General features: G+C 36.0%; 2 protein-coding genes across 3 annotated transcripts; one reads left to right on the forward strand and one right to left on the reverse strand.

The window, feature by feature from the left end:
• The first annotated feature begins 1861 nt into the window (after positions 1–1861).
• Positions 1862–5690, forward strand: LOC132625157 (mitochondrial outer membrane protein porin of 34 kDa). Its single transcript, XM_060339969.1, has 6 exons — positions 1862–2019; positions 2102–2169; positions 4191–4301; positions 4612–4698; positions 4803–5011; positions 5192–5690. Exons 1-6 carry the CDS (start codon positions 1971–1973, stop codon positions 5496–5498), a joined length of 831 nt encoding a protein of 276 aa, XP_060195952.1. The 5' UTR covers positions 1862–1970; the 3' UTR covers positions 5499–5690.
• A 990-nt stretch (positions 5691–6680) lies between these two features.
• On the reverse strand, positions 6681–10352 carry LOC132625155 (hypersensitive-induced response protein 1-like). Of its 2 annotated transcripts, XM_060339967.1 has the most exons (6): positions 10148–10352; positions 9604–9797; positions 8337–8457; positions 8080–8171; positions 7898–7994; positions 6681–7201 (listed from the first exon to the last, which is right to left on the reverse strand). In XM_060339967.1, exons 2-6 carry the CDS (start codon positions 9790–9792, stop codon positions 6843–6845), a joined length of 858 nt encoding a protein of 285 aa, XP_060195950.1. In that variant the 5' UTR covers positions 9793–9797; positions 10148–10352; the 3' UTR covers positions 6681–6842. The 2 variants fall into 2 exon arrangements, with proteins under 2 accessions (XP_060195950.1, XP_060195951.1); XM_060339968.1 differs by lacking the exon at positions 10148–10352 and having other exon boundaries at positions 9604–10116.
• Positions 10353–12999: the final 2647 nt, after the last annotated feature.

Genomic DNA, 12999 nt, shown 5'->3' on the forward strand with positions numbered 1-12999 from the left:
TTGGATGTTTTCCAAAAAAAAAAATAGTCACCCACTCTTTGACTTTTTATTTTCAAGACTTTTCATGAATCTAGTGCATATATAGTAGTAGGCCATTGATGTCCTCATGTTTGCTCTTCAATGATATCATATTATCATCCTTAGTGTAATCATTTTGGCATATGTTAAGAAACCAAAAATGATGTCCCTTTCTTGACATATTTTCCCTTTATCATAGTAGTCCTCCATCGACCATGCGACAAACAAAACTCACTATAGTCCAAAAATGAGGCAAGGAATGTTCAGCCAAAAAAAAAAAAAAGAGAGAGAGGCTTTTCCCAAACTTTTTTCAACTGAGAATTTCGATACCGAAAAGTTTTTGTCAATCTACTAGTGGAAGTTCTTTTGTAAATTAGTTAAACTCGAAGTTTTTTTCTTTTCTTTTCTTTTTTGTAATAAACTCAAAGGTTAATAGAATTTGATTTGCTAAAACCTACTGCATAAATTAAGCACAAAGAATAGAACAAATATCGAGTACATCTTTTTGGTCCAGAGCTGAGCACCTTATATTATTTGCTTGGTCTAGGCTTGAAAGCAAAATTTGTCACCATGTTATATATATATATATATATATATATATATATATATATATATATAGCTGGAAAGACCTACAGTATCCTTTTAGGACAATATTCTATTCTCTCCTTTATGCTGTATTAAAAACACTTTTTCGATGGACAATCCATCTTTTACTATCTTATTCGATACGCTTAATGCATAATTAAATTAGAATATATATCAGCATGTTGCTAAACTGAAGATGGAATATTATGTAAGTCGGATTGTGTTTGATATACACACTTGAAAACGAATTCAGGGGTTCAATAGGAACAACACTTAGTTAAGGTGCCAAAATGAAAAAGGGGGCAAATTTAGAGGGCCGCATATGAATTAAGGCTATTCGATACTACTGGAAAGAAACTTAAAAAAAAAAAATGGAAAAAAGTACCCACCACCCAATCGAGTACATGAGATACGCTACTATTTTACATATGTTATTTTCTTATTTCGCTTATTATTTATTCACTTAGGGCAAGTTTGGTTGGAAACAACTTATACCGGGTTAATCCCAGGATAAGTTATCCCGGTATTAGTTATTCCATCTCAAGGTGGGATAAAAAAATACTCTAATCCCGGGATTAGTTACCCCGATTTTTTTTTTCCAACCAAACGTGCAATAAGGCGGTACTAATTTTTGTCCCAGGACTACTTTTTTCAATCCATCATACCAAACGAGCCCTTAGTTTTATGTTCCATATAAGTATAACGTCGTTGCTTATGAAGTAAAACTATATTTAGTATAAAAATTTGAATTTTATGAGTTTGAAATTAGAATGCTATTACATATCATCAGGTTTACTAATTTAAAATCTATTTCTTTACTCATTTAGCATGTTTTTAATGCATATACAAAACCTAAGCCTAAATGCTAGGCTCATTCTAATTCATAGTTGTTCATTGCCTTGGTCCTTTTATAAAACACTATAGAATGTATATAATCAAGAAAATAACAGTAAATTAAAACCTAATGTATGTAATCTCACGGGGTATAAATTAAAATGCAATGAATATCTCAGTTATAAAACCAGACTCCAAATTGTTCCAAATTCCAATATGACATATCTCAAATTTAATTGCTGCAGACATTTATATTCGACTATTTTTTTTTATTTTTTGAAAATTAAAATGTTTACACTCTCACTATTTTCATCAAAAAAACCCACATCATACGTTCTAAGTTCGCATCTCTATGCACAAAAATCAACGGTCCTAAGCGAGGAATATCCCTTCAGAGGCCAGAAATCTACGGTGGAGATCAGCCTTGGTAATAGCACACCGTTCAAAAAGAGACCAAATAATTAGGGCAGCGTTTATATACACACACACACACTAGTGCTTCCTTTGCATTTCTCAGATTTTAAGCTTCAATCATGGGGAAAGGTCCTGGTCTTTACACTGAAATTGGCAAAAAAGCACGAGGTAATATTACTTTTTTGTATTTTCAACTTTTTTAAGGTTTGTTTCTATTGGTAATTTTAATGTATTCGTATTGAATAATCAGATCTATTGTACAAGGACTACCAGAGTGACCACAAGTTCTCTATTACCACCTACTCTCCCACCGGTGTTGTAAGTTTCTCTGATCTCTTTATTTTTGCTGATTTTGTTCCTTTCATTTATATGGGAAAATTACGCTATATGTCTGCTGAGAGAAAATATTTACACCACCTAGCCCATATTTTTTAGTGTTGTTACCCCGTTTAGCACATACTTGTGTGTGTATAAACACCTTTTATTTATGTATAATGCTTTCCCAGGTATAATGTTAGTATAATATTGTATGTTAGGCTACGTGGCGTAATGTTTTATGTTAGGGCTGTATATTTTTTAAAGTTTCCCAATTTATATTACTAATACCTCCTTCAGAGGCGGACTCAGGATTTTAAGATGGCGGGGGCACTATTTTCTTAACATAAACGCCAACAAAAACTGAGGGATAATATTGTGTTAGACCGGTCACTAATAGCGTAGCAGTGGCGAAAATATAAGTATGTAGGTCAAATATGTGTAATAAAAAAATTTAACACAGTGAAGCAAATGAAAGAGCTAGCTCAGTGGCTAAGGCTGTGCAACATGTGGTGACAGTGCAGGTTCGAATCTGGGTGAGCTCATTTAACGCTTATTGTTTTCCTAAAAATATGCTTAAAAAAAAATTAAAAGTGACATTCGGTTCGATCCAGGGTGACATGTAAGGGAAGCAGCAGTTAAAATCAACGTGCCCCAAAAATACTTTCGTTTGTTAGAGTGCACAATTAAATATATACTAATTTCTCAGGATATATACACATATGTATACATAATTTTTTCCGTGCACTCCCACCCTTCCATGTAGGTCCGCCTCTGACCTCCTTGTGTATTGTGTAATTCATCAAAATTGATTGTAGCTGTTTATTATAGAAGGAATTTGTTTCTCACTATCACTTTAATACAGGGCAATATTGGCATTTGGAACTATTTAATGAATAATGTTATCTCACACCTTTCAAAAATTTAACTTCATTTAATTATTCAATTTCAACTTCATAAGAATAACTTATTTTTTTTCTTCCACTACTAATAATATGACTCATAATTCATTTACATCTCCGAGTTCGGCTTGGGACAAAGGCAGTACTAGCATTTTTATAGCTACACTTGGGGGCGTTTAGTAGGGTGTATACGAATTGTACTTAATAGGGTTTATTAGTAATGTAGCGATTAGTTATGCTGAGATTATTTCTTATCGACGGTGTGGTGTGGTGTGGTAAAGATTACATGCATTTCATAATTTCAGAAAAAGTAATTTGTTTACAAAAATATCCTCCACATTCTTTAGCTTTGACGGACTTCAAGGGAAATTTTGTCTTTAACCATGCTTATGCATGTATTAATAGGCTTGGTATTGCGAATACCATGATTTTCTATGTATTAGTTATACACAGGATAATACCAAATAGGGTGTATACATAGGTTGAAAAAGTGTACCAAACATAGGGATTAGTAATACCAAAGCTAATACATGCATTATGTTCTCTAGTGCATCCTACCAAACGACCCCTTAGATGTTATGTTGTGGATGGTTTAATGCATATAGAAGTCTTTCCAGTTTGTTCCACTGGTATAGTTGTTAGGAACACTACTTTGATGCATTTACTCATTTATAGGCTTGTGTACCTTTCGGATTGGCTGATTTAACCTCATTTTTTAATGGATTAACAGAAAGTTAGAGCCTGTTTGGATTGGCTTAATTTAGGTGCTTTTTAGCCAAAATTGTTTTTAAGCATTTTTGTAGTGTTTAGGTAAGATAAAAAAAATGCTTTTAAGCACTAGTTAAGTCAAAATAACAAAAATAAGCCAAACGTCATAAGTTAGGATTGCTTATACTTGTAAGCCATAAGTTATAAACCCTTTCAAACAGGCTCTTAATAATGGCAATTATTTGCTTCAGGCTGATTGCTATATTTTCCCTTTTTTTCTTTGCGATGGAAATCTAGTTGATTGTTTTTGCTGCCCATTGATTACAAGCGCTTCTGCTGCAGTAGTTTTATTGACTCACTGTTCTCTTGCTGTTAGGATTGTTCTGTAAGCTAACCTTCCATGTCGTTTCACAGGTTATTACTTCATCAGGAGCAAAGAAAGGTGATCTGTTTTTGGCTGATGTTAACACTCAGTTGAAGAACAAGAATGTTACAACAGACATTAAAGTAGACACAAACTCCAACGTGAGTACTGCAACCTACTCCTTGCTTGATGTGCTCCTAGTTTATCCTCTTCTTTTAAATTTTCCTTTTTATTTTATTTGTCAACTTATAAATCTGGGCTCTAGCAATGTGGACATTAGGTCCTCTAACTGAGGAGTTTATGAAAGACAACATTTGATTGATTATAAATTGATTTTCACGTACTGTTTCATTCTTCAGTCTTTGCTGCTTGGGATGTATTATTGAAGCATAAGTTTTTTGCCTTTTTTTCTTTTTGGGATATACATTATGACAATATAGTTGATCTGACTTAATGGTGTATTTATGCTAGCTTTTCACAACCATTTCGGTTGATGAGCCTGCTCCAGGGTTGAAGACAATTTTGAGCTTCAGAGTTCCTGACCAGAGGTCTGGAAAGGTAAATAGCAATATCATATGGCATCAAATATATCTATTAAAAGAAGAAAATGTCAAATCGCGTAACACGTCTGCTTGTTCTAATTTTTGTATTGGTCTTGACAGTTGGAAGTTCAATATCTACATGACTATGCTGGTATATGCACCAGCGTTGGGTTGACAGCAAACCCGATTGTTAACTTTTCTGGTGTAGTGGGTACCAACATTCTTGCTCTTGGAACTGATGTATCCTTTGACACCAAGATGGGAGAATTCACCAAATGCAACGCTGGCTTGAGCTTCACAAATGCCGACCTTGTTGCTTCTTTGAATCTGTGAGTGATTTACATTACATTACTGTAGCATATGTTCACTTTGAGATTCAGCATATTTTAAATATCAAGTTAGGTATACTGTGTGTTAGTTCATTAGTCTATTCTATTATAAAATGTTTCGAAAGGCTTAACAGTGATCATAGGTTTAATCTTCAATGTGCTTGTGTTATGACAACTCAGGAATAACAAGGGAGATAATCTGTGTGCATCATACTACCACACAGTCAGCCCTCTCACAAGTACTGCTGTTGGGGCTGAGGTGAACCACAGCTTCTCCACCAACGAGAACACCATCACTGTTGGTACTCAGCACCGATTGGATCCTTTGACCAGTGTGAAAGCAAGGATTAACAACTTTGGAAAGGCCAGTGCTCTGCTTCAACATGAGTGGCGCCCAAAGTCCCTTTTCACTGTTTCAGGAGAAGTGGACACTAAGTCTGTTGACAAGGGTGCCAAGTTTGGACTTGCTTTGGCTCTCAAGCCATAGGCTTGTCATCTTTATTCCATAGACATGAGGCGTTGCTGCAATTTGAAGACTTGTTCTGTGGTGTTTTTTGCTCTGTAAAAATAAATTTAGGTGGTTGCTTGAACCTATGCATCCTCGTTCCAAGTTCATACATTCTTATTCACCCTTTTCAAAAATGGTGGGTGGCAATTGATTCGAAGAGGTTAAGCTTGAGTTTTTGTTATAATCAACAGGCAATTTTGAATATTCTTACCGGTCCATGTTTACAGCTCAGAAACTGCTGAGACTGTATCATGCAGCCGGGTCGGTCAAATAAAGCTCATACCAAGCCATAGGCATGGTTCTGTTTTGCCGAGTAATTGATGTTTATAACGTACTTAAAAATTTATGAGGTAATGCCTCTGGTCGGTGGTCATTTCTACTTTTATTCTCTTGGTGCCATTCTAGTGTTTGAAGTTGTGCTCTAAGGTATCCACATGACACTGCTCGCAACGAGAATGAACGTGATCATTAGTTTCTAGGCTTCCCAGACAACTGTCCTCAATAAAATATCCACCAAGGATGATTGATCACTGGACAGGAAAAAAGTTTTAAACTCGTGATTAGAAGGTTTGAGTCAACCTTCGTAGACATTTTTGCAGTTGATTCACTGCCTCGTTAAGCGATCGCTCAATTTTTTCTCGTATGAAGAGTCACTCGCCTGTACATTTTGTTTCTTGGAGGCAAAAGATTTTTTCCCGTAGCACAAAACGTCCAAGTTCGTTTTATACTTTCTTGTGCAAAGGAAATGTATATCATGCAGGACACGGCATTTTCTCTTTTTTCACTATTTGTTCAATTATTTTTTGGGAATGGGGAGGCATAGACAGGGGAACAGAGAAAGGAAGATCCTGTTCAGAATCCAAGAAGAGGTGCGAGTTAGTAGGCATCGATCCAATTCTCACAAAAGTGAAAGTAAGTTTACGTAAGAGTAAAGGGGCAGGCTAATTAGAGCCCTAAATGCAGTGAAATCAATTTTGAAGAAGACTTCATGTATATAGCTTTATGCAGACACTTGTATTGTATAACACTGCTTCCAAGTTCAAACAACCGCCCAAAAGGGAAGCGTCTGTGGAAGCCTCGTTGCAGTCAGTTTGCTCACTTTCCACGGCCGAAGCTCTCCGGCATATTAATGTCAATGAAACAAAATACTGAACCTGACTATTAGATGACAAACACTCAAACTTAAAAAACTGCATGTAATTACATTAGCAACACACATATGTAAAGAACAATTGCGGCCATCATAATCAAATCACAAAGAAACATTACTTACAAACTGGAACCACACGAGACATGGTGAAAACACATTTATAAAAGATTTGGTTACTGGACAGCTGAACCCTGCAGTAACCCTTGTCGAATCTGCCCTGCAATGTCACTAACAGCACCAGGTCCATGTGGGATAAAGACTGCTGAGGATTTGGAGCTGGCACCAACATCCTTCATGGTGTCAAAATACTGAGTGATGAGGACCATATCCAGGACGTCCTTGACTGTAGTTCCTGGTACATTAACTGAGAAGCCAAGAACACTGTCCCTTAAACCATCCACAATGGCCTGGCGTTGTCTAGCAACCCCTAGTCCTGCCAGGTACTTAGCCTCAGCATCACCTTCAGCTTGTTTAATCTGGATAATCTTTTCAGCTTCTGCTTTCTCATTGGCGGCTACTCTCAACCTTGCAGCTGCCAGAATTTAATGTAAACCAGCGATTAGGTTGAAGCTTAAAAAAATTACCTACCACTAGCAACAGATTTTGGATAAGATTGAAATGGATTGCTTGACATAGCCCAATGTAGTCAACATAACCTAGCTACTATGGTATTATTCTCCTTTTGAGGGAGATCTTTTCTTGAGAACAGTAAAAGAGGATTTTTTTTTCTTTACATTTATATATTTCAGAAATCGAATCATCATGCACTTTAGGCCATTTTGAAAGCTAAAAGGTGGGTCACACGAGTAGTTAAAGACTGAGCTTGTTCATGTTCTCATGCTTCAAACGAGAATATGTGCAAGGTTGAGATATACATAAGCTAAATTTTTTGTTCTCCTCAAGAAAAAGAGACAATTCGTACATCTGAGAGGCCAAATCTTTCCTCTACTCTATTATCCATATTCGTTTATCTTGGGTTCATGTGTTCTCCACTTAGCTATGTACCACCATGATATGTATGTACCACTTAACTATACATCCTCGTCCATCCATAATTCTGAAACAGCTATGGTTGTAGGTTACCAAACCTGATCGCACCTAATTTCATCAGTTAGTTCTTTATAAGCACCAGAGAACTTTCCCATATGATGAATTACTGCTATTAGACAGAGAGAAAGGATGTGTTAACTACATCAGTCTACCTAAAGAGACAGGTTATACATAATACCTGCATTGATTTCATTCATAGCTCGCTTGACGTGTTCATCTGGCTCTATATCAACTATTAGTGTCTGAACAATCTCATATCCGTAAGCAGACATTGCCTATATATCATCCAAAGGAAGATGAGTACAATAACCATCATTGCTTGTCATTTTGCTTACACCATTTATGATGGGAATGAATTACCTTTTCAAGTTCCTCCTCCACTGTTTTAGCAATCTGATTCTTCTGCTCAAAGACATCATCCAGATTTAGCTTTGGAACACTCGCTCTAATAACTGTACAGTTATGAGAGAGGCCATCATCATTTGGGACGCAAATAAATAGTTCAGAAAAGAGAAGTATTGTGCTTGTGCAATTGCAGTACACAGAACTTGTAGATATTATCACTTTTTATCTATTGTCATGAGAAAGAAAAATATAAGAGATTCACATTTTCATACCATCAAAGACATAGGCTTGGATCTGGGACCGAGTATTACTAAGCTTGTAAAAAGCATCAGTAGCTTTATCAGCCAGAGCACGATATTGAATTGAAGCAACAACAGTTACAAATACATTATCCTGCACAATGAATGAAGGTTTTACCAGTTAAATCATGACAAAGGAAAAGGTCATGCTGTAGATTACGGTCATTGAGCACACTGAGATAGCCCATATTAGATTACCATGATATGATATGATGGTTTACATAATGTCCTTTCATTTGATTGAAACCAGAACCTAGATGTTTACAAAGGTGAATAAGGAGAAAAACAAACGTGCTAGAAAATGTCAACTAGCAGTCTAGCAAGAAATAGTTTAGATTCTATGGCCATATCAGTTATCAGACATTATCTACTGAAATCCAAGTTAAGTGAATTAGTTGCTTGTGCTCTTGAAGACTTCTTGGCTCAGTAAACATGACGCAGAAGACAGAGATGACAAGCACAAGGATTTAGTTTTTTATAGTGGTAGAACACCTCGACCTTCAACCACTAGGTTGCGAGGTTCGAGTCAACAAGAGAAGTAGAAACTTTTTCACCCGTGGAAGGGTGAGGCAAAAAAAATTACAAAAAAATTAAAAATCCAAAAAAGGAAATGATCAAGACAATACAAATTTAATTATAACATAACATCATCTTTGCATTAATAGTTCAGTATTCTTTTACCTTTTTGTTTTGATAGGTTAAATCTCGCCCCACAACCACCTACCCAAGAGTCAACAATGACCCTTTCCAACTTTGCTCACTTGGTGACTCGAACTTCCAACCTCTTAGTTTAACAGTCTTTTCCTGATTCTCATTAGTTAAGAGAAGTTAAAGAAAGGTCAAAAACTTGAAAATTTTGAAAAGCCATACGCAGATACATCATGTTGCAACATGAACTAATAACCCACAAGAATCAAGGGAAAAGTGTTTTTCCAAGCATATGCTAAGAGATTCAGGTGGCAGCAGAGATGGATTTCGAATTTAAACTTTATGGGTTCAACATTTAAGGTTTTTCGCATTGACCCATTATATTTATAAAGTTATGGGTTCATATCTACTATTTGTTGCAATTCTAATGAATTTTTAGACATAAATTTTATACTTCAAATTAAAAGTATTGAATTCAGATGAACTCGGTAAAAGTATGGAAAGCAATTGGCATTCAAAAACAAGCTAAAACCTCTGACTGTAAAAATTTACCGCATCCAGTGTTTACACCAAACCCTATTAGTTTACGCACCTTTGACTTGGTCTCGCATCTTACATCAAGCTGCTGCAGCCTTAAAGTATGGTAACCAGCAATCTGGCTGCCAATACACCATGGCAAGAAATGACATCCAGGCTCAAGGACATCATCAAACTTGCCAAATCTCTCTCTGATACCCAATGTTGATTGGTCAACTTGTACACAGCAAAACAGATTCCCCATTGTCTCTGTTTCAAAACAATTCCAAAAGAGCAGGGAAGAATTCAAGATTTCAAAAAAAAAAAAAAAATTGAAGAGAAAAGAGCAATCTTTCTTTTTCTAACAAATAAAAGAAGAACCAATTATCCAACGCCACATAGAAGAAGTGTATAGGTCTAGTATCTTGGACTACGTTATATAAGAATAAAAGGGCAAGTTTTTCTTTCTGTTCTTTAAGGTGCCCACGAAGGAAACAATGAAATTGCAAAAGTTATGCTAACATTTGGCATCAAACTTAATAAATAAGTAATTTTTTAAGAATGGATAAGAAAAAGATAAAGATTGAATTTCCCAGATTACAAGGATAGAATATACTTGCCTTGATTATTATTTTGCAGAGATCAATTTGTTCGCTGCAGATAAAGATACGAGGTGGGGTGGGGTGTTTGTAGGGGGTAAATATGGCTCGATGTGTAGCAACGTGTGAGCTAATTAAGTAGATGGAATTTAGAAAGGGAAAATCTAAATTATATAGCACACAGAAAATTACGTCAGGAAGCTACATCTCGCCCTAAATAAATGACGAGGATTGCATAACGATCAATGCGTTTACTCTTTTCTACATAGTATTATTAGTCATCGGAATAATTTATTTTAATAATATTTTATGCATGCACTTAGGAAGATAATGCTATTATATAACATGTATTTCCCGTCAGAGAATTATGAGCTTTAGAGTGCAAAAGGATCTAATTATCGGTGTTAAGTTAAACATCTATTCGTTAATCATTTTCTTTGAAATAATCTATGGATGTTCCATCGTGACTCTTTTCATTTTTAGCTCGGCAAAATACATTAAATGACCCCTAAACTATACTCGAAATATCGAATTCACACTCAAACTATACAGACGATCTATTACACACCTGAACATCTAAAAAGTAAATTTAATTCCACCCTACAAGGTATTAAACCACTTTCACAGCGTCTGGTGTTCCACACGCGCATGCCACATCAGCGCCACGTGGAAATAAAATAAATTTTATTATTTTCAGTACTTTTTCTTTTTTCTTTTTAATTTACACTATTTTCTTTTTCCTTTTCTTCTATACTCATTACAAAACCCACCACCCCCCCCCCCCCCCCACCAATTTCACCACAAACATATCTGCCACCACCAAATTTGCCACCACCCATTTCACCACCACCATATCCATCACTGCCGGCAAACCAACCATCAAACCCACCACCATAAAATAAAAAAAAATTAACCCACAAATTTCACCACCCACAACCAAATCAACCGTTAAATCACTTTATAACTACTGCCACTATAAGAAATTGCAAACAATCACCATAAATTCAAGATCCGCAACTAAATTTACCACCGAAATTACATCACCCCCTCCAAAATTCAATTTGTTGCTCCTGTTCAACAGCCCCGACTATTCAATGTGTTGTTGTTGCTGCTGCCCCCCCCCCCCTCCCCGTGCTGCTGCTGCCCCCCTCCCCCCAACCCGCTCCTCTTCCCCCCTGTTACACCTCGAAAATTTTTTTGTTCATGCACAGTGAATAGACTGACGAAGGGTACGACGTATGCGATGTTTTGATAAGTAAGAAATAACATTTGATGATTCTAAAGGAGATTTCAAAGACATTCGAAGTAAAAGAAGAAAGTCTCCCAAGAAAGACAAGGTATACGTTATGTATTGAGAAGGATTTATGAGTAACGAATTAGTGATGTTTTGGAGAAGAGTTATAACGTCCCTTAGATTGTTAATGAGGTGATAAACAAGTGCTAAGAAGGTTCCCTAAGGATTGGAGATCAAATGAAGTGACAAGAAAAAGATCAGTGAAAAGATGAGTTATACAGTCGATTATATGGTCCGTATAATGTTATACGATCCGTATAATAGTCCGCAGAATGGTCACAGTGAAGTCCCTCATTGGTGAGATTACACGGTCACTTATACAGACCGTATAAAGTTATACGGCCCGTATAATGTGTCGTATAATGGTCACAGAGGCAAGATGTTGAAGAGGTGATTTTACGGTCACTTATACGGACCGTATAAAATTATACGGCCCATATAAAGTACCATATAATGAACACAGAAGAGAGAATTTGACAGGGTGATTTCACGGTTACTTATACGGACCGTATAAGTGTCCGTATAACTATGTCGGGACAGATTTTAAGTTTTTAAATAAGAGACCAAGTTCATTATTTTCATTCCCATTTCTCCTCCACGACTCAAGAATTCTCTAAAACCTTCCAAACACTTCATATACAAGAATCCAAGTGAAACTAAAGATCCACTTCATCAAACCCACAAAATTAAGTGTAAAAAACACATTAAAGCTCATCCAAGTCAAGAAATATCAATGGAAGTGAACTAGGGTTTTGGTGCAAGAGAAGTATTTCAACTCAAGGCTTATTTCTACACTATCTAAGGTAAGTTTTATGGTATTTACATGTTATTTAAGGTACTGAAAAGTTAAAACACTTGGATTGTAGAAGGAGATAGAAAATGGGTCATGAATGTGTGAATAGTGACATTTTGTGTAGTAGTTTGGAGTGAATCATGAATATTGAGATGTGGTGATTATAAGTAAGATATGAATGATATTAAGGACATGGGATAAGCATTATATGTGAGAAAACTTACTAGTATACTATGACCATGAATATGGATGAATTGAAGTGGAATTGTGAAATGTGGATAATGTAGTGGAATGATGATTGTTGCCTATAATATTGTAAATGCTGTTATGGATGTTTGGGGATTGATATAAGATATGGAGAAAGTAGTAGAAACGAAGGAAACGCTGCCCAATTTTCTCTAGCTTTAGTAAGCACGTTCATATAATCAAATAGCTAATGTTGATGCGAATTCCCTTGAAGGTAGAGACGTGAGCGTCGAAGGAGACAATCAAGCGATGGAATTGTTAAACGAAAGAGGTATGTAAGGCTAGTCCCTTCTTTCTAAGGCATGACTCCTATAGCATGAATCCTTCTATCTTTCCGTGATTTTCCTACATATCGGAAATTATGAGTCTACGATTATAAAGAGCTTCATACAAGATAAAGAAAAGAGACACGTTACGAGCATGACAATATTGATGATGAATCTAAGTCTAGAAGTCCTAAAGCTCATGAATGACATTCCTACGAACATGATGATCCTTATATGATTCCTATGATATTATTTCCTACCTCTCCATGATTTT

This window comes from Lycium barbarum, chromosome 12, assembly GCF_019175385.1.
Source record: "Lycium barbarum isolate Lr01 chromosome 12, ASM1917538v2, whole genome shotgun sequence".
Classification (NCBI taxonomy): domain Eukaryota; kingdom Viridiplantae; phylum Streptophyta; class Magnoliopsida; order Solanales; family Solanaceae; genus Lycium; species Lycium barbarum.

Coding starts and splice junctions, on each gene's coding strand:
- LOC132625157 (XM_060339969.1), top strand. CDS start 1,971: ATGGGGAAAGGTCCTGGTCTTTACACTGAAATTGGCAAAAAAGCACGA. Junction 4,699..4,802: donor CTGACCAGAGGTCTGGAAAG/GTAAATAGCAAT, acceptor TGGTCTTGACAG/TTGGAAGTTCAATATCTACA. Junction 5,012..5,191: donor CTTGTTGCTTCTTTGAATCT/GTGAGTGATTTA, acceptor ATGACAACTCAG/GAATAACAAGGGAGATAATC.
- LOC132625155 (XM_060339967.1), bottom strand. CDS start 9,792: ATGGGGAATCTGTTTTGCTGTGTACAAGTTGACCAATCAACATTGGGT. Junction 8,172..8,336: donor CCAAGCCTATGTCTTTGATG/GTATGAAAATGT, acceptor ATAACTGTACAG/TTATTAGAGCGAGTGTTCCA. Junction 7,202..7,897: donor TATGAATGAAATCAATGCAG/GTATTATGTATA, acceptor AAATTCTGGCAG/CTGCAAGGTTGAGAGTAGCC.